General features: G+C 39.1%; 4 protein-coding genes across 4 annotated transcripts; 2 read left to right on the top strand and 2 right to left on the bottom strand.

Annotated features, from left to right (window-relative positions):
• Nucleotides 1–10,956: 10,956 nt before the first annotated feature.
• On the bottom strand, nt 10,957–13,832 carry LOC136265705 (sentrin-specific protease 1-like). The gene is made up of 15 exons (XM_066060607.1): nt 13,748–13,832; nt 13,357–13,691; nt 12,754–12,826; nt 12,660–12,701; nt 12,439–12,608; nt 12,294–12,386; nt 12,179–12,235; nt 12,014–12,124; nt 11,920–11,964; nt 11,782–11,868; nt 11,643–11,711; nt 11,433–11,585; nt 11,323–11,373; nt 11,225–11,272; nt 10,957–11,162 (listed from the first exon to the last, which is right to left on the bottom strand). Exons 2-15 carry the CDS (start codon nt 13,477–13,479, stop codon nt 11,106–11,108), a joined length of 1,179 nt encoding a protein of 392 aa, XP_065916679.1. The 5' UTR covers nt 13,480–13,691; nt 13,748–13,832; the 3' UTR covers nt 10,957–11,105.
• Nucleotides 13,833–14,773: 941 nt separating this feature from the next.
• Nucleotides 14,774–15,857, bottom strand: LOC136267526 (uncharacterized). The gene is made up of 2 exons (XM_066062692.1): nt 14,813–15,857; nt 14,774–14,781 (listed from the first exon to the last, which is right to left on the bottom strand). The coding sequence occupies exons 1-2, from the start codon at nt 15,855–15,857 to the stop codon at nt 14,774–14,776; spliced, it is 1,053 nt and encodes a 350-aa protein (XP_065918764.1).
• Nucleotides 15,858–19,097: 3,240 nt separating this feature from the next.
• LOC136267525 (uncharacterized) lies at nt 19,098–20,018 on the top strand. Its single transcript, XM_066062691.1, has one exon. It carries the CDS (start codon nt 19,098–19,100, stop codon nt 20,016–20,018), a length of 921 nt encoding a protein of 306 aa, XP_065918763.1.
• Nucleotides 20,019–20,034: 16 nt separating this feature from the next.
• Nucleotides 20,035–24,673, top strand: LOC136267524 (uncharacterized). Its single transcript, XM_066062690.1, has 2 exons — nt 20,035–21,895; nt 21,972–24,673. The coding sequence occupies exons 1-2, from the start codon at nt 20,035–20,037 to the stop codon at nt 24,671–24,673; spliced, it is 4,563 nt and encodes a 1,520-aa protein (XP_065918762.1).
• The last annotated feature ends 3,083 nt before the right edge of the window (nt 24,674–27,756 follow it).

Below are 27,756 nucleotides of genomic sequence, written 5' to 3'. Positions count from 1 at the left end.
AACCTATCTTTTTTTTCTTTTCCACAGGAAGAAGAAAAGATGAAGCAGATGAATACTTTAAATGTTTATGATTTTATCAATAAATGTACAAATTATATATATATTAATACCATACCTGTTTCACTGCCCATACAAAAGTCTCAATAGTAGCAGTGAAATTTATCCCGTATTTCACTGACAGCAGTGAAAAAGTTGTAATTGTAATTTCATTGGCTAGAATTTATGTTAACAATGTAGCGCCAATTAATGTCGACGCGTGTTTAGTGTGTTTAGTACATAGTGACAAATTGCGTACATAGCAATGCTAATGCACAGCATGCGTATATGCAGCGAGTATGGTATTAACTGGGAATAGCATGGGTAGCAGTGAAGTTTGGGATAAATACCACTCTTGTTGTATTGGAAATGGTAAATTTCCAATACAACACTCGTGATATTTATCCCAAATTTCACTGCTACCCATGCTATTACTAGTACTAATACAACATCAATATCGTGTCCTGTACAAAAACTCCAATAGCAACTTGTGGTATATTTTTGATATACTACAGCAAACTAGCCAATACAATCAGTATATCACTTGTACATTTGATATACGCATCTGATTGGCTAAATTTATTCAATAGTGTTTGGTTGTTTTGCCGGTTAGGCATGTCCGACTTGACAACTACTGGTACCATAGTAACCAATACCTGTTACCTAGCAACAACATTGTTGCCTAGCAACCGTGCAACCGTTGCTAGGCAACCACTACTGATTCTAAAAATGATTTTGGCACCATAGCAACGGTTGCTAAACAACCACCAAAAAGCATGTAACTATGTCAGGTTTAAATTTGGTTGCCTAGCAACAGTTGCTATGAATTGTTGGACCAATTTTTAAGATGATTACAGGCTGCAACACATGTGCATACTCCTTCAGCATGCTAATCACAAAGAATTACTTACCAGTACTAACAATGGTATAAAAACAGTAGAAATTGCTGTTACTACTTCCAAGCGGGAGACGAGATGTTGTATTAACATATCATACTACAGATATCATATATGTACTAGTAATAGCATGGGTAGCAGTGAAATTTGGGATAAATATCACGAGTGTTGTATTGGAAATGGGGATAAATTTCACGAGGCGAAGCCAAGTGAAATTTACCATTTCCAATACAACAAGAGTGGTATTTATCCCAAATTTCACTGCTACCCATGCTATTCCCAGTTAATACCATACTCGCTGCATATACGCATGCTGTGCATTAGCATTGCTATGTACGCAATTTGTCACTATGTACTAAACACACTAAACACGTGTCGACACTAATTGGCGCTACATTGTTAACATAAATTCTAGCCAATGAAATTACAATTACAACTTTTTCACTGCTGTCAGTGAAATACGGGATAAATTTCACTGCTACTATTGAGACTTTTGTATGGGCAGTGAAACAGGTATGGTATTAATATATATATATATTAATACAACATCAATATCGTGTCCTGTACAAAAACTCCAATAGCAGCTTGTGGTATATTTTTGATATACTACAGCAAACTAGCCAATAGAATCAGTATATCACTTGTACATTTGATATACGCATCTGATTGGCTAAAATTTTTTGATAGTGTTTAGTTGTTTTATCAGTTAGGCATGTCCGACTTGATAACTACTGGTACCATAGTAACCAATACCTGTTACCTAGCAACAACATTGTTGCCTAGCAACCGTTGCTAGGTAACCGATACTGAGTTTAGAAATGGTTTTGCACCACAGCAACGGTTGCTAAGCAACTACCGAAAAGCATGTAACTAGGTCAGGTTTAAATTTGGTTGCCTAGCAACAGTTGCTATGAATTGTTGGACCAATTTTCAAGAAGATTACAGGCTGCAACACATGTGCATACTCCTTCAGCATGCTAATCACAAAGAATTACTTACCAGTACTAACAATGGTATAAAAACAGTAGAAATTGCTGTTACTACTTCCAAGTGGGGGACGAGATGTTGTATTAACATATTATACTAATACAACATCAATATCATGTCCTGTACAAAAACTCCAATAGCAGCTTGTGGTATATTTTTGATATACTACAGCAAACTAGCCAATAGAATCAGTATATCATTGTACATTTGATATACGCATCTAATTGGCTAAAAAAACTGAGTGTTTAGTTGTTTTACCAGTTAGGCATGTCCGACTTGACAACTTGTGGTACCATAGTAACCAATACCTGTTACCTAGCAACAACATTGTTGCCTAGCAACCGTCGCTAGACAACCACTACTAATTCTAAAAAAATTTTTGACACCATAGCAACGGTTGCTAAGCAACCACCAAAAGGCATATAACTAGGTCAGGTTTAAATTTTGTTGCCTAGCAACAGTTGCTATGGAATATTGGACCAATTTTCAAGAAGATTGCAGGCTGCAACACATGTGCATACTCCTTGAGCATGCTAATCCCATGGAATTACTGTAAAAACATTAGAAATTGCTGTTACTGCTTCCAAGTGGGAGATGAGATGTTGTATTAACATATTATACTACAGATATCATTGTATTCGAAATATATGCCAAAAGATATACATATTTAGGAAAGGGTGCCATAGTGCGAGGCAAAAGTATAACATATATATATAATGCATATATTTATTACAGAATTCTACATGGTGGTTTCTTTGTAACTGAACACTCCACAAAGTGAGTCCTTCTAGCTGATCTCTCTACAGGGTGAATTGTTTGTAACTGAACTATCTACAAGGTAACTTCTTCTAGCTGATCTCTCTACAGGATGATTTGTTTGTAACTGAACTCTCTACAAGGTAACTTCTTCTAGCTGTTGTCTCTACAGGGTCACTAGTTAGTAGCTGAACTCTCTACTAGGTGACTTCTTCTAGCTGACCTTTCTACAGGTTAATTTGTTTGTAGCTGAACACTCTACACAGGGATGTACGCAGGAATTTTGAAAAGGGGTTTCCACTTCAGCTAAGTGACTGTTATATTAGAGTAGTTTATATTACCTGACTGCTCTATTAGAGTATCTCGATCTTTTCACTAAAATCATAATTCAGAACAATGCTATGAGTGTTGCTATCATGTTAGAAACTATTATTTAACTAACATAAAAGAAAGGTGTCCTGTTTCATGACAGTGGTGGTTTCTTTGTAGCTGAGCTCTCTACAAGGTGAGTTCTTCTAGCTGAACTACGTAGTTGAACTCCCTACAAGATAGCTTCTTCTAGATGATCTCTCTACAGGGTGAATTGTTTGTAGCTTATCTCTATACAGGTTACTAGTTTCTAGCTGATCTGTTGAATTCTTTTCAGGGTGACTGCTCTATTAGAGTGACTGCTCTATTAGAGTATCTCGATCTCGCACTTGCTACACCAAGTTTGATTTTGTGTTATAACTCCGTGGCTTCAAGTCTGATTCTTCTACACCATTGAAGATCCTTTCTAAGATGAATACTCCATCTGTACAGCGAATATCAAAGCATTACCCAAGCGGTTTTTCTGGTGGGTGTGGAAAGTAGTCGTTTTTTATTAGTTAATCTCGATTGCGTAATTGTTACACACTGTTGGTTTTTTCGTTCTATCTTCCTGATTTTTAGCTCGATTTCTTTCAAACCACAAAAGGTTTGAGGTTCAATAGTTAACCTATTCACCCACCGATTTTCAGCTTCTTCCCGTACGCGGTTTACTCTGTAGGCGTGACAACATATTCAGGTGTTATTTTTCGTGAATAATTGCTAATAACTCTGCCTGTTTATCGTATCTAATCCAAAACAGCCAAGCTGTAAAAAAAGTGTGCGGCCCTCAGAAAGGCTATGGTGAAAAAAGATGTGAAATCCAAGGTGGCGGCCAAGAAATGGCTGTGATGGTAGGTTAATGGTAAAAATTTTAATAACAACGATTCAGGTGAATTTTGTACCAAGACCAAATTCACCTGAATTGTCGTTATTAAAATTTTTACCATTAACCTACCATCACAGCCATTTCTTGGCCGCCACCTTGGATTTCACATCTTTTTTCACCATAGCCTTTCTGAGGGCCGCACACTTTTTTTACAGCTTGGCTGTTTTGGATTAGATTTCATTTCTTTTTGTATTTGTATACCCCAAAGCCGGCCTATGGCCAGCTTTGGTACTTTTTTAACCTATGTTTTTTTTTCTTTACCACAGGAAGAAGAAAAGATGAAGTAGATGTACTTTAAATATTTTATCAGTAAATGTACAAATTATATATATAATACATATGTGACCGGATTTGCGAAAAGGGGTCTTCCACACACATCCAATTTGCCAACTTTGATAATTGATAACTTCAGATTGGAAAGAGCTATTGCCTTGAAATTTGGGCAGTGGTGAGCACCACTATAGCTGAATGCATGGTGAAAGTTTCAGGTTAATATGTTACTTGAACACTGAGTTATAGTCTCCAACGTTTACGGAATTGGATGTGTGTGGAAGACCCCTTTTCGCAAATCCGGTCACATATATTGATTACAGAAATCTCCATGGTGGTTTCTTTGTAACTGAACACTCTACAAGGTGACTTCTTCTAATTGCTCTCTCTACAGGGTGAATTGTTTGTAGCTGAACGATCTACAAGGTAACTTCTTCTAGCTGATCTCTCTACAGGGTGATGTGTTTGTAGCTGAATTCTGTATAGGTGATTTGTTTGCAGCTGAGCTCTTTACAGAATGGTTTCTTTGTAGCTGAACTCTCTACAAGGTAACTTCTTCTAACTGATCTTTCTACAGGGCAATTTGTTTCTGGCATAATTTTCTACAGGGTGATTTCTTTGCAGCTGAACTCTTTACATGGTGGTTTCTTTGTAGCTGAACTCTCTACAAGGTAACTTTTTATAGCTGATCTCTCTACAGGGTGATTTGTTCGTAGCTGAATTCTGTACAGGTGATTTGTTTGCAGCTGAGCTCTTTACAAAATGGTTTCTTTGTAGCTGAACTTTCTCCAAGGTAACTTCTTCTAGCTGATCTTTCTACAGGGCGATTTGTTTGTAGCTGAGTTCTCTACAGGGTGATTTTTTTGCAGCTGAACTCTCTACGTGGTAGTTTCTTTGTAGCTGAACTCTCTACAAGGTGACTTCTTCTAGCTGAACTCTCTACAGGGTGACTTGTTTTTATCTGATCTCTCTACAGGGTGACTTGTTTCTAGCTGAACTCTCTACATGGTGGTTTCTTTGCAGCTGAACTCTCTACAAGGTAACTTCTTCTAGCTGATCTTTCTACAGGGTGATTTGTTTGTAGCTGAATTCTCTACAGGGTGATTTATTTGCAGCTGAACTCTCTACATGGTGGTTTCTTTGTAGCTGAACTCTCTACAAGGTAACTTCTTCTAGCTGATCTTTCTACAGGGTGATTGATTTTTTTGTAGCTGAACTCTTTACATGGTGGTTGCTTTGTAGCTGAACTCTCTAAAAGGTGACTTCTTCTAGCTGAACTCTCTACAGGATGATTTGTTTGCAGCTGAACTCTCTACATGATGGTTTCTTTGTAGCTGAACTCTCTACAAGGTAATTTCTTCTAGCTGAACTCTCTACAGGTGATTTGTTTGCAGCTGAACTCTCTACATGATGGTTTCTTTGTAGCTGAACTCTCTACAAGGTAATTTCTTCTAGCTGATCTCTCTACAGGCCGATTTGTTTGTAGCTGAACTCTCTACATGATGGTTTCTTTGTAGCTGAACTCTCTACAAGGTGATTTCTTCTATAGCTGATCTTTCTACAGGATGATTTGTTTGTAGTTGAACTCTCTACATGGTGGTTTCTTTGTAGCTGAACTCTCTACAAGGTAACTTCTTCTAGCTGATCTCTCTACAGGACAATTTGTTTGTACCTGAACTCTCACATGATTGTTTCTTTGAAGCTGAACTCTCTACAAGGTGATTTCTTCTAGCTGATCTCTCTACAGGGTGATTTGTTTGTAGCAGAACTCTCTACAAGGAAACTTCTTCTAGCTGATCTCTCTACAGGGAGATTTGTTTGTAGCTGAACTCTCTACACGTGATTTGTTTTCGGCTGAATTCTCTACATGATGGTTTCTTTGTAGCTGAACTCTCTACAAGGTAACTTCTTCTAGCTGATCTTTCAACAGGGTGATTTGTTTGTAACTGAACTCTCTACAAGAAAACTTCTTCTAACTGATGTCTGAACAGGGTGAATTGTTTGTAGCTGAACTCTCTACAGGGTGATTTGTTTGTAGCTGATCTCTATACAGGTTACTTATTTCTAACTGATCTCTTGAATTCTGTTCAGGGTGACTGCTCTATTAGGATGACTGCTCTATTAGAGTATCTCGATCTCGCACTTGTTGCACCAAGTTGGATTTCGTATTATAACTCCGTGGCTTTAAGGGTGCTCTGTACAGTTCGTACAAGGCTTCCCAAAACATAGTCTGTTTTGCACTAAAAGAAATATTATTAGTCTGTGACATGTTGACGCATTTTAGTACCTGTAAATTAGGTATCCCATAGCAACAAGCACACGGATTTTGCTATTCTACACCCTATCACTTAAATTAGAACTACTCCGTCATTTTTAATCCAATAGACATGAAATTTTCACACAAGCTACTTTAGTAAATTTGCCAAAGAAGAGCGTTTGCCATTTTGAAATAGCAAGTTCAGATGATGAATAACGTAGAAGTAGAACAAGGATTTCTGGGACTGTCAACCCAAAAGATAAATATGTGATGATTGAGAAGCTAAAAGACAAAACTAAAAATGCACAATGGTTTGTGCTGTTTAACATAGTGTATCATAAAAGTATCAAGGTTCTAGTGTGTAAACTGTAGGACTAGTTCTAGTATAAAGGGAAAAACTGTAACTCATGTTCTAAAGCAAATTTAGCAGTTGGGTTTGGACTAAACTGTGTACTAGTGTTAGCTTATATCCAGTAAAAAAGTACAGGACATTTGCTAAAACCATTTGTAAGTTATAGTACAAATTAAATTTCATGGGAAGCCATATAAGCGGACTGTACAGAGCACTCTTAAGTCTGATTCTTCTACACCATTGAAGAGCCTTTCTAAGATGATAACTCCATCTGTACAGCAATTTTCAAAGCATTACCCCAAGCGGTTTATCTGGTAGGCGTGGCAAGCAGTCGTTTTTATTAGCTAATCTCGATTGCGTAATTGTTACACACTGTTGATTTTTTCGCTGTATCTTCCTGGTTTTTAGCTCGATTTCTTTCAAACCACAAAAGGTTTGAGGTTCAATAGTTAACCTATTCACCCACCGATTTTCAGCTTCTTCCCATACGCGGTTTACCCTGTAGGCGTGACAACATATTGGTGTTATTTTTCGTGCATAATCGCTCATAACTCTTTGCCTGTTTATCGTATTCCAGCCAAAGTTGGTACCGAAATGCGCCTTTATACCCCCCTTCTGTGTGCCAAATTTCAAGGCAATCGGATAACGCGTTCGCGTTTTATAGCAGTTTTTGTAAGTGTGCGAAAAGAGGAAGAAAAATAAGAAGAAAAAAAACGAAGAAACTAAGCCAATTTTTGAAGTCGCATATCTCAGGAATGCCTGAAGCGATTTCGCTCAAATTTGGAATGTGGAGTACTGAAGTTGGAGGGAATGTACACAGCAAAATTCGTCTTGTTTCATCAAGCCAGCACAGAGCTACGGAAGTGCGAAAATTGCGTTTTCTTTCTTCCTGTCAATATACTCACGGGGTTGCGCGCCGGCTTCTTGGGCCGCACGACACACTACCGTGTGTCTTGATTCCAGCCAAAGTTGGTACAGAGATGCGCCTTTATACCCCCCTTCTGTGTGCCAAATTTCAAGGCAATCGGATATGCGTTCGCGTTTTATAGCGGTTTTTGTAAGTGTGCGAAAAGAGGAAGAAAATGAAGAAACTAAGCCAATTTTTTAAGTCGCATATCTCGGGAACGCTTGAAGCGACTTCGCTCAAATTTGGAATGTGGAGTACTGAAGTTGGAAGGAGTGTCCACAGCAAAAATCGTCTTGTTTCATTAAGGCAGCACAGGGCTACGGAGGTGCGAAAATTGCGTTTTCGTTCTTCCTGTCAATGTACTCACGGGTGTTGCGCGCCGGCTTCTTAAAATGGGGTTTTCTATTTTCACACGATCTGAGGTCCGGAAATGACGTAAAGCATACGACTGTAAGGCACTGCGCGTTTCTTACTACTTGCGCTCACTCGTTCTTTGTTTTTACAGTGTGGCTATCTATGGCCCTGGCTGGCTACTGCTACTATCGCAAATCTATATAGCGGATCTGACGTTTTCACTTTGTAACAAGATGATCTGTTGACGTGAGTTTTTATAGTTTAATAACGTACCAGATCTAATCCCCATACAACCACTTGAGTTGGGGGCTTGGGACATTGAAAATTACATTTCCCATTTACTGAGGCAGTAGTAATGGTGGTGTAAATCCATAAATCCCCACACATCCCAACAAATTGTACCATTTATCAATGCATGTATTGGGTTGTGATCAAAGTCGCTAAGTGGTGTGTTCAATTAATACAAAGGCAGTAGCACCCAAAAGGTTAAAGGCAATTCTCTGGTAAAGGCAAGTCCCCAGACTCCCCACAGCTAAAGTTAGCTACAAGAGTTAATATATTATGTTCTGAGTAGGATGTCCTACTCTTATATGCCCTATAGAGAGTGTATTCTAAATACTGTCAGTGGCAACCACGTGCATATTCCCATTCATGAATATATCCTAGTGAAAATGCCTCTAAGCTATGATTAGTTCATTGTGACAGTGATGCTTGAGTAGTTCAGTTTCTAGCTACATTGTTATGTATGCTTACAATTGATGTTATGTTCGAGTGTTGTGTGCATCACATTATACCTTTCTACGGTTACGTACAGTAGTAGGGTATATGGGAGTTGGACATGAATGCCACACTGTCTCCCATACTCAGCCAATATTGCATATAATTTTTTTCTCCCAGCCAACATTGTACATAATTTTTCCTAGAGTATTAGTTTTACCCTTCTTGCCAAGAGTGCTAATCAATGGTAGGCTAAAATCGCTGGACTATGGGTATAATATAAATCACATGGGATATATTGCATTGCAGTATATGCTTTATGTTAAAGTTTAGCATTTGAAAAATGGTTTGACGTAAAACTAAAGTAATAGCAGAAGGTTTGAAATACTTATCTATAGCCAGGCACAGAAACATGTGATATAGCCTTGTAATCCATGCAGCCAAGTGCACAGGGTACTATAACTGGAGAATTTACAGGCACTGAAATACGTATTATAGACACTAGAGTTGAATCAGTACTTGTATGTGACAAAACCAGTCTTATAGCCTTCATATATTGACAAATGATAACTTGTCTTGTGAAGTACTTTAAACCTGGGTCAGTTTATAGCCCTTGCATAATCTTTGGGCAGCTGGCCCATGCAACAAGAGACAAGGACTCAGGTAAATGTGAATAGACTATAGCTGTAGCTATAAAAAGTAGTACATTTAAAGATTATTAATTTGAAGATGAAGTAGGGATCCAAGCAATAAAAAAGTAGTGAAAAGGGAGATGAATGATGGTATTGCAACAAAGCTCTGTAGGAAAATACCTACTTTGGCATTGAAGAAATTATTGCTATAACATGCCAATGTAGGGATTTTCTCACAGAGCTATGTTGTATGTAATACCATCATTGATCTACTTTTTATCGCTTGGATCCCTATATTAATTTTTGAGTTTTGGGTTTTTCTGACCAACAATATCACCCAAAACCAGCTTCACAATGTCATGCTAGTACCTAGGCAGTATTATTATAACTATAACCAAGCCCAAAAGTGCCTTCAGTACTACCCTAAATGCCTCCAATAGATCATTGTGAGATTAAAAAAAATAATTCAATGGAATTTTGTACTGCCTGCCTGCCTGCCTGCCTGCCTGCCTGCCTGCCTGCCTGCCTTCAGGCAAGTGTAACTTGATAACAACTAAGGCTACAAACTTGATTTTCTCACTTTTCGGCGTCATTTCATCCTAAGACGTGCCTTTTGGCATACCATAGTACATACAATGCACACATCATGGACTTATGTTTGTCCTTCTTTGTGTCCCATTTCTTTTTGCTGATGATAGTCCAAGGTGTTGATTCATGATAGCACGGTGCATGGTTTCTCTACAGTACATCTGTAAACAGAAATCATTCATATTTTCCATGGTGACTGGATTGATTGCAGAGGCACTTCTATATCAGATATCTCAATTCAGGTCTTCTTTCACGGTTTACTGAAGCGAATAAAACATGTGTAAAAAGCACACGTTTTTTACCCAATGTATATCAATGGCATTTATCTCAAAAACAAAATTATGCAAACAGGTCAGGTTATCACTCAGCAGGTCGTATATACTCTGCAGTACAATATCATGTGTCTTAATTTTTATTTTGTACATAATATTATGTAGCTGCAGGTCTTGTTTGTCGTCTGATAATTTGTTTGGATGGTGTTTATATGATAAGAAGAGTACCTCATCCAGTGACCAGTGTGGAGTAGTCACCACAATAGTGTGGCTAAGTTTCAAGTAGATTCATTAAAGGGTTGGGAAGTTATGAGTTGTGAAAAGTTGTAGATCTGGAAAAGCTTAAGGCTGGTATTGTCAGACAAAGTCACGTACATATTAGTATTCGTATTACAAAATTGTCAAGGATTAGTATTGGTCAATTTCTAGTCCATTAATGGGGCTCCTGGTCTGACTTTTTAATGAGGTACTATATTATAAGTCCTTGCAACTCAGTAGATATAAGCATAGTGCACGCAAGTATAATTGTTTGTGAGGTTTGTATACAACACTGTTCAGGGATTTTTTTTTGTCAATGTGTGTGTGTGGACTGCATGCCTGCTTGCAAGAGTTGTGAATTTTTATAGTTTGTATGGATCTCCAGGGCTAAGTCATTTACTTGTGAAGTTTTTGCACTGGTGATTGAAACATGGTTTTTATTTACAGAAATCCCATCAAGCATTTTAAAAACACTACTGTGAAGATACGTATGATGTGTGTTCAAACTCAAAGATGGGCTTCGTACAAGAATAGAGTTAATATACATATGTACATACTATATGCCATGTGTTGTATACAGTGTTCATTGTCAATGTGTATTAAACAGCATCCATGTCATCCATTCTCTAATATGATTAAAGTTACCCTAAAAAAAGTGTTTAACTTCATCACTATCTTGTTATTACTATAATAAAGATATCAGCTTACCGCATTACAGTTGTAAGTCTTAATCCCCAACATTTCATGTAAGGCGTACTATAGAGAAAACATAAAATAATAATGTCATACGTCATGTATTCACTTACTACACATAAAAATACACCACAGTCATGACCATTTTGCTGTCGTGGCACTTCCTAACAATACAGTAAGTAAGTACTGTTATTGCAGTACAGTACTTTAACTTGAACTGAACCTTTTCAGGTATGTATCTAAAATTCACATCATCCCATTCTGTTATTATTTCTTTCTTTTCCAAAATCCATCCTTTCAGTGCTTCTACACAGCTGTACTGTGTACGACCAAGTGAATCATACACTAAGAGCTCTTTGTCAGCAATATGCAAGGCCTATTTGGTATTAAATCTTTGTTAATTGTATGTTATAGTGGTACTCTATAGGCATACCAGAAGTATCCAGTGATTATTGTGCACATGAACTGGAAACAAGCACACATTGTACTCCTGGAAATTAACCTACAGCAAGTCATACAAAAATGCATTAGAAGGCCCTTAATTAAATTATCAAAAAAAATTTGTAGTATACCTTTTGGTACCACCTTCTTGTTACTTCAGAATGTCGATTCAGGCTGTTGCATAAGAAGGTCAATGCGACAAATGTTCTTCTCGTATCCTAAACAAGTGCTTCTAAATACCTTCAGTTGCATTTGCATTGCATACTAACATTTGAATACTTTTGCAAGGCAATTTGTAAAAACGTTGTGATCACCTGTGAGAATAACAAAATAGTCACATACTGAAAACTAATATTTACAAACCTTGTCTGTGAGCCAGTGAGTTAAAAATAGTGACCAGACATCATTTAATGAGAGCCCACTAGGTAGTACTGTCAGTGTTTTCTTCTTTGCATTGTTCCATATCTTGTAAACCTTGTTCATACAGTATGTACATAAATTATCATCCATCTGTTTACAATGGCAAACCTCTTCTTTCTGCTTCTTACTCAGTACATACCAATCTTGTTTCATAACATCCACCCACTATCCATATACGCAAAAACACAGATGTGTGATTGTGCATAACAATGACATCACATACATTCTCAGTGTCTCCTACTGTATCATCCACATGATATGCATCTGTCTCCTTCTCAACATTCTCATTGCTGGACAATATTCTCTGTGATAGTTGCTAGATTTCAGGTGTATAAAGTATGTACAATGATCTATTACTAATTTAGTACCTGTAATGGGGTTAAGAATGTCAAACAGCGGCGGCGCATGCAACACTGCTTTTTGATGCCAGGGCCACCAAATATCTTCTTGTCTAAACAGTTGGTACACTCTCCACAATTTGCGGCCTGGCATCCATCACAGTCTCCGCACCGCTTTCTCTTCATTCCTGTTCTTGTTGCTGCATGAATGTATGTATGTACACGCAATCACAGTAAACACATGAGCATACCACTTGATTTTAGTTTGGATGGTACACTTGTATTGGGTACGTCTAAATGGTATAGTCATACATCAGTAATAGACAAGTTACATAAATTATTTACCTTCTCCTTTGTTATCAACTTTCAACCTTAACCTATTGGTTGCATCCTTCAAAATCTGTTCAGCTGTAGCTGCCTAGAAGAAAAAATTATTAATACATATATACACCCAGTAGTGTCCAATTTGTCCTGAGGTAACATGCACTGTAACATGTATTTTAGCAAATTGAAACTCAAATGCTAAAACTGACAAAAAATGATAATAGAGATATCCAGATCTTCAGCTGGCATCAGAGTGGCCAGCCAGCAAATTCAGTATATTATGACCCTGTAAGCTATTAGTATAAATGATTACAGTACATGTTGACTGTAAGTTTGTAAATTATAAACAAGTAATTTGTAAGTTCTCCATTAGTTGTTACAATGAAGTGCATTGGAATTTGTCTTTGTACAGAGGTTACTAACACACTTTTATGTTATAGCGGAAACCACCATGTGCTACAGTATAATAATTAGTAGGTGTATGTTATTTTAACAGTAATCAGGTTCCATACACTGTATATGCATTGGTGGAGTATTAGCAACTACTTTTGCATTGAAAAAGCCCCAGTTGAAAAGCAGCAATGCAACAGATCCAATTTACGTACCTTACAACAAAACATGTACCTTTCTAAGACTGTCTGCCTTGATCCCAACCCTATTGCGATACCGCCAATCTTTTGCTGCTGGACCACGTCTACTCCGCAATGGTAGCTTTCGATATTTCTGGCATACTTTGGGTGCTTGCATTCTTGCTTGCTTCCTTACAGTGTTCCTTAGCTCTGGCCTAATAATCAAACCTTCACAGCTGGGAAGCTTCTCCTTTAAAAAGGTGATTATATCTTGTATCTTATTTCCTACTTCATGTAAATCATCTGGATTAACACAACAATATGTCAAAGTTTCCAGGGCTTTTAAACCAATTCTAGCACGCTCTCTCTCTTTAGTGAACAGGAATAGGTCTGTAAATGATGCAGAATCCTAGTAAAATATATAATAAATTTTATGTGATACATACCTTTTTTGCTGGTACCTCTTCATTATAACCATCCATTGGAGGAGGTAGTTCACTGATGTCATCATTGCTACTATCAACATTACTGTCATGAAATGCAGCGTCTTGATCTACACTGGGAGAAAAATAGCTGTTCAGTGCGGCTTGGTCGGTGCTTAAGTATGCACTCTTGGTGTATCGGTCAGGTAGACGATCCCAGTTCCATTGTGGATAAAGTTCAAATATGCAAAAGAAGTGCTTGCATGGTAAGTTCCATTCTGTCCAGTCACGACAAGTGCATGAAGGATCCTCAAAGAAAACAGTATGGTGTTTTTCACTGGAACCTTTAACTTCAAACTTGCCTGTTGCTTCATCAAGCACAGTTACATCTGAGGAAATATACTTTAAGGCTTTAGAGCGTCTTTCTAAGCAATGCAAAATAACAGATCAAGGTCTTCCTTGTAGGTAACTGGGCACAAAGCTTTTGTAAGTACGATACATGTCATTTTGCTTGTAATTCAAGAATAGATACTTCTGATAGCTGTCAGGAAGAAACTTCTCTACAATGAGAGTAACAGTAGCAGACAATGTCATATTCTTGTTGTGAGGAAGGTAATTATATTTCAACACTTTGTTCAAAGCTTCAGTACCATTATTGGTGTTAACAGCAGCATGGAAATCTCTATCACGATATGCTCTTGCCCATCGCTATGATTAAAGTACAATATAAGTACATGAGTATAAGAACACTGTTCTCCTAAACTCTGATTGCAGTATAAAAGCAAATATGTGTGTTTATACATGGATCCGTGTAGTATGTGTATGTGTCCATGTGCATGTGCTTGTGTGCACCATACTACGTTTGTAGTGTTATATTCATGATTCATTTTACAAGTGTACTTACCTGTGGACATGACAACCATTTGTTCTCTAACCACTCCCGTAGCTGTAAATTATTTTTCCATATGTTTCCACTCTTCAGGCTGTCTACATGCTTCTGGTAATGGTAATCAACTGATAGGTCTGGGGATGTTGGTGATGGCGAGTTAGCTATGTCTCTGAGGAAACTCAACAAAGTATCTGCCTCACTTGATGCAAGTCCATGTTTCCTATCCTTGACCCATCTCTCCCAACACTGCTCTCTGTGGAAATCACAGATATACACTTTGCAGCTTGGAAATATAGCTTCAATTGCACCAATTTCAGCATCTGAATAATCTGTCACAAAAAAAGGTGGATTCCAATTTGGGTTCCAAGAAAGCAACAGACTGAGGGCTTCTGAAATGTTCTCCTTTGACTCTGATTGCACCACAAAGTCTGCCACTACACTATATCCTACATTTGTTTTAACAGTGACAAAAAATAGTGCAATTTCATACTTGGTTGTTTTGTATGTAGCATCCATCAAGGAAATTGTGTTTCCATATTTAGATAGCAAATCTTGCTGCCAAGCCTCCTGGTGAACAAAGAGCAAGGTCTGGTTGCTATTGTTCTCTGATGAGCTGCTGGTGTATTCAGAACTTATGAATGAAATACAATGCAGTTGGGTTATCTTGTTCCAGTGTTCAATTTTAAGCCTCAAATTTTCCTGGTCAAACTTAGACAGTTGACATGCACGTTGCGCAAGATAGACATAATTTCTGACATCACTAGTGTTAGGAAAATAAGCTCTGTCTGTAAGATCTGGTCTTTGATGAACATACAAAACATGCAATACATAGCACTTGAGATGATTTTTCACCTCTTGTACATTCGTAATACCTTCTGCAACCAGCTCATAGATTTTAGAGACAAGCTTTGGATGGATTCGTTGGCCATATAAAGCTGGACCATCAATGTCACAAGAGTGTGCCTCCTCCTTTGGCAAAACTACAAAATAACAACTTTCTGAGGACACAGTTGATGTGGGTTCTGCTAGGTTACTCTTGAGTTTCTGCAATTTCTTTTGCTTAATGTCTTTCACCTTCTTCACTCCAGTCATGCCATCAGAAAAGGACAGTTTATATTCTGGAAACAGGGAAATCACATGGACTTCAATGTGAGCAGCACAACCTCTTTTCCGTGTTCCCTGTAGACATGTTCTTTTGCCAGTGCTCTTGTCTTTGTAATAGTGGCTTCCAAACTGGCAGTCCATCTTTCTAATTTCAGACACATAAAATGGAGTATTCTCAAAGCATACCTTTTGTCCATGGATAGTGTGTTCCCAAAATATTCGTGTGGATTCCTGTCAAAATAAATGTGATCCTGTATAATTATTACAGAAACTATGAAAAGGTTAGTGATCAGAAGTATATTACCGTATAGAGGGAAACTTTGGTGGAGGGAAACTTTTACAAATTTGGAAATTTGCTACAAATCTGCCAAAGTTTAACCCGCCAAATACTCAGATTAGCATCTTTATAACTAAACATTTTGTCAAAGTTTATGTTGCCAAATTCAGCTATTCATCCCTGCCAAAGTTTCCCTCTATACAGTATACTGCAACCTGTTACTACACTTCTTCATTGCTTGAAATCGTACCAAACTTAATGCTAACTACAGTTGATTATTTATTTAGCTTCAGTTTATAACACACACATTAGTAACAGGGATCCATGCATTAAAAATTCCATACATCTGAAAAATGTTGAGTGGTAAGTGGTGCATGTCTGTCAGACTGATTGCAATAATTAGTAGCATTGGTTGCAACAATGAAATTAACTGGCAATGAATTCACTAAATGTCTGTCTATGAATATACCCAAGGATTTCCCCTGTGTACATAGTGGTACATTCCATTAATAAAACAGTACTTGACCCATATATATATTACTGATACAGTACTTGATATAATTTTACAGTTTGGTATAGCTAAATACTCCATTAAAGATATGTCCAGGAAATATCACATTATGCATGTCATGGCTAGTTCCATTTGAAAGTGCACCATGCATGCATGTTTTGAATTCATGACTTCCGTAAAGTAAAGACTTTGTCTGGCATACAGTTTTACTGACATTTCCAGTAGCTGTAGCTAGGCTTTGTCTGAATAATTTTATAGCTTAGCTACACTGGCTCAAGACACCTATGATACTGTGTATGGAAAGCTATACAAATTCTGTTCAATTTTAAGAGACTACCACATATGCTGTACAGCTAATGAGATAATATAGGCACCAGATACAAGAGTTAGCTATTTAACATAAACCCACATCCAGCGGCTTCTTGTTAACAGTCGATCTCCGGCGTACCAAAACAGCTCTTGGTCTGTTGCTTGTGAACTTCCAAAGTCTCCTCTAGATTCGTTACAAGTCCGGTGTAATAGTTGGCCCAGAACTAGCCAGACCATCACTCTACCGGTACATTTCTACGGAGAAACTGAACCCTCACCAAGATTCGCGCCAAAACGGTATTTGGTAGAACGCGCAGTGCTTTAATTTCTATGCATTACATCATTTCCGGACTTCAGGTCGAGTAAATATAGCGAACCCCTTCTTAAAATAGGGCCGCACTACCGTGTGTCTTGATACAGGATATGTTAAAACAGGCTACCACACAGGATCAAATGGTATTGTTGGCTAAAGCTGCCAAGGTTGTGTGAAAAGACATTACAGGTAGTACAAAAGTTTTTCTTTCATGGTAAGTTCCCACCTGGCTGTCAGTGCCATCCTGTTTCAAGACTCTAGAATCCATAATACTTAATGGTGTTGACTCACAATATCAAGATTCTACTGATTCACAGGTAAACCACATAATCTCACAAACACTCCTTTTTAATTTTAGTAAGCACACACCAGCTACTGTTAAGTGTCGTCTTTTATTGGAGAGACAACCTCCATTGCCTCTCTATTATTGGGATAAAAATTCACAGAAACTATATAGGTCTAAAAAGATAGTAAATCATCTATATGATTTGGTCTAAGTGTTTAAGCTATGACAGGGTTCTTGAAATAGAAAGCCAGTTAACAACTGCTGTCTGTAAGGAATATGGAGAGAAGGGAGTTGTTGATTCAGCTAACTTGTCCGTTTACTGTTGGTGCACTTGACAACCTTGGTCACAATCCTCCAAGTACCACAGCCAAAAGTCTGAATTTGTCTCTTTTAACAATCAATATAGAAGCTGACACAAGGCTGGTTATCCAAAGCTCTTATGAATAGCCACACCAACTGCACTGTTTGGCCTTTGGTGCTGACAAACATTTTAATAATTACTATCACATAATTAAGTGCCATATGTCAAAAGCTTGGTACAGAGAGGTCCATTGCTCTATATAGCAGTTTTTCATACAAAAAGTTTCACAGGTTGTGACACTACATCTTTGTTTTACGGTAAGGGTAAGAGATCAGAATAGGAGGCATGGAATTGTTTCAATAATGATTCACCTATGTGGCACTGCATCCTTTATCTACTATAGATCTTGATTCTCCACATTTCAAGTTGCTAGAACATAATGTATGACAAAACAAGTGAGCTACAATGTGTGAATGAAGCTAGAAAAGCTTTATTTTTCCACAAGGGTAGGATGATGGAGACACTACCCCCAACACACTGTTGCAGCATACCAAAAAAGTGGCATACCAAGCTGAAATATGGAGCAAAGTACATGCAACAAATCCCACCTCCAGAAGGCTGTGGTGGACACTTGATGAATGCAATGTCTGGGTTCCAGTGTGGAGCGCAATACCTACTGCATATGCTAAAGCTTGCAGCGAACTAGTCAAATGTAAATGTAAGAGCTGTGGTGGTAGATGTTCATGCAGAAAAGCTGGTTGGTAGTGCACAGAGCTCTGTAACTGCTTAGATAGCTAATACTGAGAGTGACAACACTTGATAGACTACTTAATATTACTTAAGGTTTTCATATACAGTAAAATTTAGTAAATTATTATTATTGATTGTACGTACTTAGTTGGATTTTTGATTCATTGCATACTGTTTTCTGAATAGTTGTAGGATATCTATAGGGATTATGTAATGTATCACATGTACTTTTGGTTGACATCGCGTGATGAACAGTTGTTGAACCTCGTGTTAGACGCGAACCAGTAGTGAAGCCCCTAGAACGATTCTTAGTGTATTTTACATGGTCCTTCGAACCTTACCAGCGAACCAGCGACCAACGGATACCGTTCAACGTCTTTGAAGTGGATACTGCCAGAACTCGGCGTTGAAATTTCTAACCAGAAACGCAAAATCCTTGGTACCGGGCGAACGGTACCCCGGAAGGCGAGTAAATTCTTTTCATCCGAACGGTTATTTGTGTGCTGTTTTTCGTTTATCTAGATTTAAAGTGGGCGTCAATTGGAACTCTAGTTATTCTACTGGTTTCGTGATTGATATTGTGGAATTAACAGTGTGTAGAGATTATTAATAAATTGTACAGCTGTGAGAAGCCATGGCGGAATTAGCTCGTAAGAAGAAAATCCGTGGAGGCCATCGAGCGTCAGCCACTAGAATGGTCACACAGGTACTCGATGCGATAGAACACCCGGACAACCCGGAGTCAACCTTGACTAAGCTTAAACAATGTAAGGCGGCGCTTGAAGAAAAGCTAGATACTGTGAAACAGCTTGATGCTGATATTCTTGATGAGGTGGACGAAACTGATGTAGAAAATGAAATTGATCAGGCCGATGTCTTTAAAGAGAAGGTACAGAGGGCAATCATTGATGCAACAAGTGCAATTACAGCAAAGGAAGTACCAGTAAGGGGGCACTCATCCATTGTCACACCACCACCACCACCACCTACTCTTCCAACTGCAACAACCCGAGTTAAGTTACCAAAATTGTCATTAAAAAGGTTTAATGGTGACTTGACCAAATGGTCCACGTTCTGGGATTCCTTTGAATCCTCAATACATCAGAATTCGGATTTGTCTTCAATCGATAAGTTTGCATATTTGAACTCCTTGGTGGAAGGATCAGCAGCTGAGGCAATATCCGGTTTGAGAATCACAGCTACAAACTACGATGGAGCTATTGCTATACTGCAGAAGCGTTTTGGCGACAAGAAGCAGATAATCGCCAAGCACATGGACACTTTGATAAATCTTGATGCTGTCGCTTCACAGAATAACATTAAGGCTCTCCGTCAGTTGTATGACTCAATTGAAGCACAGGTTAGAGGCTTGAAGGCCTTGGGTATAGAATCAGATTCTTATGGCAGCCTTTTGTCGTCTGTGCTCATGAACAAACTTCCTCCTGAGCTACGCCTCATTGTTAGCCGTGAAGTGAAGGACAGACAGTGGGAGTTGGATGAATTGATGAGGATTATTGAAGGAGAGATAGAAGCTAGAGAGAGCATCCGGCACTAACGCAAAGTTTAACAAGATGCCAGTTAGAGCACCCCCTCCTACTACTGCTGCACTGATGGCAGGAGGTGGACCTTCAATAGTTAGTTGCTGTTTTTGTCGCCAATCACATGCTTCGGCTTCATGTTCAACAGTATCAGACGTGGCTGAACGAAAACTTGTGCTTAGAAGATCAGGCAGGTGCTTTGTGTGCCTGAAGAAGTATCATATGAGCCGTGACTGCCGATCACGTTTAAGGTGTAGCAATTGTAATGGCAGACACCATGTCAGCATCTGCTCTGAAACATCACGACCTATAAACCGGGTACCTAAAGCCCCTGTCGATTCAGGCCTGACTACACATGACCGGGCAAGAAATCCCCCAGCACCTCAGACAGCCCCGCCCTCCGGTAATTCAACATCCAACTTCACATCAGACACAGCTTCACTTTATTGTGGAAGTTTAAAAACACCAGTCTTGTTGCAAACTGCTAAAGCCCAGGTTTTTAGACCTGATCACCCACAAGGCACAAGGAATGTACGGTTAATCTTTGACAGTGGAAGCCAGAGATCGTACATCACTGACAAGTTAAAGGAAGCTCTGTCTCTGAGACCAAGACAAGCCGAGTCGATGATAATTAAAACGTTTGGTTCCAGCAAGGGTGAAAGACAGTTATGTGATGTGGTCTCTATTGGACTTTACACGAAGAATGAGAGTATGATTGAGGTTTCTCTGCTGTCAGTGCCTTCAATCTGTGAGCCTCTTTCCTGTCAACCTGTGATACATGCAAGCAAGACCTTTCAATACTTATCACACTTGGATCTTGCTGACCACTGTTCCGAAGAGGATTGCTTGGAGATAGACATCTTGATTGGGTGTGATCATTATTGGAAGCTAGTTACTGGACAGACCCTTCGCGAAGCAGATGGCCCAGTAGCAGTTAATACTAAACTTGGGTGGGTGTTATCTGGTCCAGTGCACGGATTATTATGTACGGCGACTCCCGTGAATCTTGTTACCACCCACACCTTGTTAGTGGATGTGTGCACTGTGGATGATAGTTTACAGGAACTTGACCGTACCCTTAAGAAGTTTTGGGATTTGGAATCACTCGGAGTAAAGCAGAACGAGCCATCTGTTTATCAAGACTTTCAGAAAGATATTACCTTTCGAGATGGGAGGTATGAGGTCTCTCTCCCATGGAAGCAATCTCACCCAACTTTACCAGATCATTATGAACTTGCACTAAAGAGGTTAGGCGGGTTGCTTAAACGTTTGAGACATACACCCAGTGTACTGTGTCAGTATGATGCAGTTATCAAGGACCAATTAAGTAGGGGAATTATTGAACCAGTGGATGAACTCAAGGCCCCCAGTCATCAAGTGCACTATCTACCCCATCATGCTGTCATTAGGAGTGACAAGGAGACTACCAAACTCAGGGTGGTATATGATGCTTCAGCCAGAACCGACGGTCCGGCATTGAATGATTGTCTGTATACAGGCCCTAAGTTTGGACAGAAGATCATGGACATTATTGTACGGTTCCGGTCTCACAAGGTGGCCCTAGTTGCAGACATTGAAAAGGCGTTCTTAATGGTTTCGGTCTGCCCTAAGGACAGAGATGCCCTCCGATTTCTGTGGGTGGATAGTGTCAGTGAGAGAACACCCAAGGTCCTGACTTTCCGTTTCAGTCGTGTTGTTTTCGGTGTATCATCAAGTCCCTTCCTCCTAAATGCTACCATCAGACACCATCTCGAGAAGTACAATGATGTCCACCCAGAATTTGTACAGAGGTTTCTAAGGTCAGTGTATGTTGATGATGTAAGTTTTGGTGCTGATTGTGATGATGACACATATGAACTGTATTTACGATCCAAGCAGATACTGTCAGAGGGAGGCTTTAACCTCAGAAAGTTCATCACCAATTCGGCAAACTTACAACAGAAAATGAATATGAAAGAGTCATTCTACAGTCGATGCAGAAGGCGGACCAATTAAGGAAGAAGACAAGACTTACACCAAACACCTTTTGGGGGGAAGGCTAGAGCAACAAGACAATGAACAGAAAATCCTAGGAGTGCGGTGGAATTATGTCCAAGATGAACTACTATTTGACCTCAATGAACTGGCAATATTGATCAGCACCATAGAGCCAACGAAGAGGCACATTGTTGGTGTGACAGCAAAGTTCTATGATCCGCTTGGATTTGTGTCCCCTGTCATTGTTCGCTTTAAGATTCTATTCCAAGAACTCTGTAGTAGCAAGGTAGACTGGGATGTGCCATTGTCAGGCCATTTACTGGATAAATGGAGAGCACTAGTGTCAGGATTCCAAGGAATTACAACGTCAATCCCCAGATGCTACTTCACACTATTAGATAAGGCCTCGAGCCGCTGCAGTCTGCAAGGGTTTTGTGATGCATCATCAGCAGCTTATGCAGCAGTTGTATACCTAAGAATAGAAGGAAGTGCTGGCACAGTTGCAAATTTTGTGGCATCAAAGACACGGGTGGCGCCAACTAGCAAACTATCGATCCCAAGACTTGAGCTTCTGTCTTCATTATTGCTAGCGAACCTTATATCTAACATCTCTGCGGCACTAACGACAGAATTTCTGTTGCAAGAGCCATGTTGTTATACTGACTCGAAGGTAGCACTTTATTGGATTAGAGGGACAACCAAGGAATGGAAGCCATTTGTGGAGAACAGGGTAAACGAAGTGAGGAGATTAGTACTGTCAGAGTATTGGAAGCATTGTCCAGGACAGGAAAATCCTGCAGACCTCCCTTCAAGGGGAATTGCCCCCACAGAATTAGTGACATCCAAACTGTGGAGACACGGACCAGATTGGCTTGTGGACACTAGGTTCATTATTGAAGAGGAGGAGCTGTGTATGCCTGAAGAATGCGCTAAGGAGGTGAGAGTTACTCACTGTTATCTCGCATGTAACTCGTCCACTTGGGACTTGTGCAATATTGGGAAGTTAGTTGATTGTGAGAAGTTCAGCCAAATGCGTCGTCTGTTAAGGGTCACAGCCTACGTTATCAAGTTTGCCAATCTCTTTAAGGTGAAGGGAAATAACATGGACAATGGAATGGAATTGACGACCTCTGAACTGATGAGAGCTGAAGATCTATGGGTGAAGGAATCCCAAGGGAGCTTACTGCAGCACAAGAGTTTCCGAGCCTGGGAACAACAGTTCCACCTCTTCTTAGATAGTGGAGTTTGGAGGTGTAAGGGGAGGATTGACAATGCGCAAGTCCCGTACTGCACGAGGTACCCCGCATTGTTGGACAAGGAGCACCGTTTCACACAGTTGGTGGTTGAGAATGCGCACAAGAGGGTACTCCACAATGGCGTCAAGGAAACCTTGACGGAAATACGGTCAAAGTTTTGGATTGCCAGAGGTAGGCAGTTTGTTAGACAAGTGCTACTTAACTGCACAGTTTGTCATAAGACAGAATGTAAGCCATATCCAGTACCGCCAGCACCGCCAGCATCCCCACTACCTGACTTTAGAGTAAGAGAGGCCCCTGCATTCTCATATACTGGTGTTGATCTGGCAGGACCTCTATACATCAAGGATAAAGGAATCAACACAAATAACAAGGTCTGGATCTGCTTGTACACTTGTTGTGTGACCAGAGCAGTACACCTAGAAATAGTTCCTCGAATGACTGCTGAAGCCTTTATTCGAAGTTTTAAGAGGTTCACAGCCAGACGAGGCTTTCCAGTGATGATGATTTCGGATAATGCTAAGACTTTCAAGTCAGCAGCCAAGATGGTACGATCGGTGATAGATGATCGAGAGGTGCAACAGTATTTGACAGGGCTTAAGACAGAATGGGTTTTCAACTTGGAGAGAGCCCCCTGGTGGGGTGGCATATTTGAGCGTATGGTGAAGTCCACCAAACGTTGCTTGAAGAAGACAATTGGTAAGGCCAAGCTAGCCTATGATGAGCTGCTGACTGCCCTGACAGAGGTAGAAATGATATTAAATTCCAGACCATTGTCTTACGTATCGACAGAAGATATTGAAGAGCCATTAACACCTTCTCACTTGATGACCGGACGAAGACTATTGAGCTTGCCAGATGCGGTTCATTACCGAAGACCAACCGAGGATAGTGAGTTTCGAGTAGATGTGTGCCATGAAACAGTGAACCAAAGAATGAGGCACCTTAATTGTACTCTCAACCACTTTTGGAGAAGGTGGAGAACTGAGTACTTGCTGCAGTTGAGGGAGTGTCATAGTTATGACAAGAGTGGTGTTAAGAATAGAGAGCCGAAGGTTGGTGAAGTTGTGCTGCTACGGAGTGATAGTAAACTCAGGGGGTTGTGGAAATTGGCAAGAGTGCAGCAAATATTGAGAAGTAGAGATGGCCAAGTTAGAGGTGCTGTGTTGCAGTTGCCCTCTGGGGAGTCTGGCAGTAACATTTTAAGGAGACCACTACAGTATTTGTACCCATTGGAAGTGGACTGTAATAGAGATGATACTGCTGAATCTGGTATGAATGTGCTTGAGACTGATAGAAGGATTGATGAGACACCGAACACTGGTTCAGATCTGGCAGTTCAGCAGGTACGTACACCTAACACAAACAGGCCAAAGAGAGCTGCAGCACGGAAGGCTAATGAGTTCATTAGAGCTGTTATGAGTGACGATACAGACTGACTCACATGCACACATGGTAGGACATGCATTGATATTGTAACACCTATTTCATTTAGAACAGTATCCCTTATTGACCAACTGGTCAATGGGGGGAGTGTAGGATATCTATAGGGATTATGTAATGTATCACATGTACTTTTGGTTGACATCGCGTGATGAACAGTTGTTGAACCTCGTGTTAGACGCGAACCAGTAGTGAAGCCCCTAGAACGATTCTTAGTGTATTTTACAATAGTAGCTACAGGTATTATCAGCTGTTTTCTGATATTTACTGAGCTATATCGTTATAAGAACAAAGAGCTTATAACCTTGTACTATTTTACATATGGATTACAAGACTATTGAAAACACTATACTGAGTGTTTTCAATGTTTCTTTTTGGTATGGTTAGGTTTCTATGGTAACAGATAAATGTTTAGGTTTCTATAGTAACATTCTACATGGAATGTATGCCTACAGTTACCCTAATAATGAATTGATCAGGAGTTAGGTATCAAAGCAAACTTCATTGTTGTGGTCAGGGGCGTAGCTAGCCAGAAGGTGATGGAGGGGCAGGCATGCCCCCATGAAACGCTCAAAATCATTCATGATCGTAAAAAGGGCTAATGACCCAATGGTGGGCTAGCCAACATACGGTGTTGTATTATTACAGCTCACACAACTAGCTACGTAACTACTTCAGTATTAATTGCTTATCTTTTATCAATGATTCATTTGTCGAGCATCATCGCACGTGCCACAACTGTACTCCACAAATTCATCCACAGTCCGGTAGAGCTATATTGTTAATATTTTAGTGCTAATACAAGTTACGTTAGCCACGGCTTGTGTTGCAGTCCTAGCACACTGCGGACAGGATGACATGTTCACTCACTTCACTCGGCGAAATTCAAATGCCACGTATTGCATGAAATCCCACCGGTCTTTCTTGCTAGCAGAACTTGTAGGCTTGTGACTGATCCAGGCCCGTAGCGAGGGGGTTCTGAAGAACCGCCCTCTTGGAATAGGCCGACTACACTGGCAGCACTGCCGTACAAAGATTATTATTATTATTATTATTGTTAATTAGCAAAGCCCACTAGGGGCAACACGCTAATGAGCATTACAATCACATATTATATTATATTACTTACAGCGTTCTTAAATGTTTCAAGATCTATTGTGTCGATGATGGGTATACGTGCAGCAGTGTTATTTTTGACCAGAAAAGACCAAATGATCATATTTAGTACTATATGGTATTTGTTTTGGGTGTATATTTCTGTATGTTGTTTTCAGGGCTCCACTGAAAATCAGCATATTCCCTGCTTAAATATTACAATTACAATGGTACCGTATGGATAGCTGCAACTAAAGCTCTTGAAACTAAAATGCATTGAAGATGGCATTAAAACTAAATTCCTGCACCAAAAATATTATAATTATTTTGCTGTAAAACACATGCATGCATAGCATGTATGTCACATGCAAGAAACCCATGGTAAATTTGTCTCCATATAACCTCAGTTTGTGTGTGGCCCGAGTGACAACTAATGTACCATCGTGTGGTTATTAAAGTCTAAATACATGCCAAACTATATGGCGCTGGTATTCTATTGCTGTTCCTTTGGTTTATTGTGTATCATCCATGTAACATATAGTTGACATGGATTTTATTTCAATATCACATTATACATTCATTTTAAGGTTTCATCTTTATTACCAGTACAGCTGCATTAGGTGGAATGCTGTTTAGTAATAAATTTTTCTCAATTTAACACAGCATCAACAATTAAATTAAGCTCACAGTAAAGACAATAACAAAAGCACATGTAAAGTAATTTCAATGCTGCCTCCATGTGGGATATATATTTTTGTTGTAATATAATTTCATTGAGAAATATATACCAGACAGAAATTTTGATTTAACTATACTGGACCAGCATGTTGCATCATGCTATTTGCCCACTGAGTAGACACTTTCTGGTGTGCACACCTTTCTGTAGTTTTTGTTGTGTAAGATTATCATTTCAATGATTTCATTAATGATGGTTATTGTAATTGGTTAATCAATTTGCATGTTCATCACTAAAACATGTACTTGACTAATGATAGGCTTCTTGCATTGCAGAAAAATACACAGTACTGCAGCTGAGACCTCAACTACATTGCACTGAATTTGTCCAAGGGATGGGGATACCACTGTTGTGTATGCCAACAGCCAATAAAAAGAAGTCACTTAATCACATTACTGTAATTTGCTTTTTTTCATTGCAAAATAATTTTCGTATGCAAAAATTGTAAGAAAATTTTTACATAAGATTGGACTACTTGCAGTCATTCATGTAAATCATACGAAAATATTTTTACACGAAAATTTTTATCACAATTTTTTTGCATGAAAATAAAGAAAATTATGGTAATACATGTACAGTACACACATACAAAATAAATTTGTTACCTTAATGCATGCATGCCTATAAGAATGCGTCATTCATTGTGTGTATCATGGTGTTTTATAATGATTGAGTAAGTACAAAACAATCTGCTATATACACTAATTTTTTCTTTTAAAATTTTTCCCGATCACAATGACTATGTGACCTATGGCAATTCATACTTGTCTTTGTGCTTCTTAGTACACCATGATATTGATGCAGCCCAATAGTAATGTATACTCTGGGTAATTCCATACGGAATAATGTGTATACACATGTTATGTACCCTCCAAATACTGGGAAACTGGTTTGTCACTGAAACTTCTGCCCATGAGCATAGCACATATTTTTCCAAAACATAATTATTATCTTGTCAAAAGCATACTATTTAAAGAAAAAACACCAAATATCTGTTTCACTAAAACTAGTATAAAAATAGTTGCCAAAATTAATTTTATAATCGCCAAAAACCTATAGCTATAGCACAATCTGGGAGTTTCATTGTTTAAAGAACTACTTTGCTTTGTTTTCTATTAGCTGTAAAAAGGTGTGATACCTTTTCCAGCAGCAACACATTGGAATGTAGCCTGTCCCATTTTTGCTAAGCCGTTTTATCAATACCTGAATATCTTCTATCATTCTTAATTCTTCTTTTTGATCCTTAAG

The sequence above is a fragment of the Dysidea avara genome, chromosome 9, assembly GCF_963678975.1.
Source record: "Dysidea avara chromosome 9, odDysAvar1.4, whole genome shotgun sequence".
Lineage (NCBI taxonomy): Eukaryota > Metazoa > Porifera > Demospongiae > Dictyoceratida > Dysideidae > Dysidea > Dysidea avara.
Note: the sequence above shows the minus strand (reverse complement) of the source record. Positions and strands in the feature narration are given on the sequence as shown.

Coding starts and splice junctions, on each gene's coding strand:
- LOC136267526 (XM_066062692.1), bottom strand. CDS start 15,857: ATGGACTGCCAGTTTGGAAGCCACTATTACAAAGACAAGAGCACTGGC.
- LOC136267524 (XM_066062690.1), top strand. CDS start 20,035: ATGCCAGTTAGAGCACCCCCTCCTACTACTGCTGCACTGATGGCAGGA. Junction 21,896..21,971: donor GCAGATACTGTCAGAGGGAG/GCTTTAACCTCA, acceptor GTCATTCTACAG/TCGATGCAGAAGGCGGACCA.
- LOC136265705 (XM_066060607.1), bottom strand. CDS start 13,479: ATGCAAGCACCCAAAGTATGCCAGAAATATCGAAAGCTACCATTGCGG. Junction 11,869..11,919: donor CCTTGCAAAAGTATTCAAAT/GTTAGTATGCAA, acceptor GCACTTGTTTAG/GATACGAGAAGAACATTTGT. Junction 11,163..11,224: donor AGACTTACAACTGTAATGCG/GTAAGCTGATAT, acceptor CACTTTTTTTAG/GGTAACTTTAATCATATTAG.
- LOC136267525 (XM_066062691.1), top strand. CDS start 19,098: ATGGCGGAATTAGCTCGTAAGAAGAAAATCCGTGGAGGCCATCGAGCG.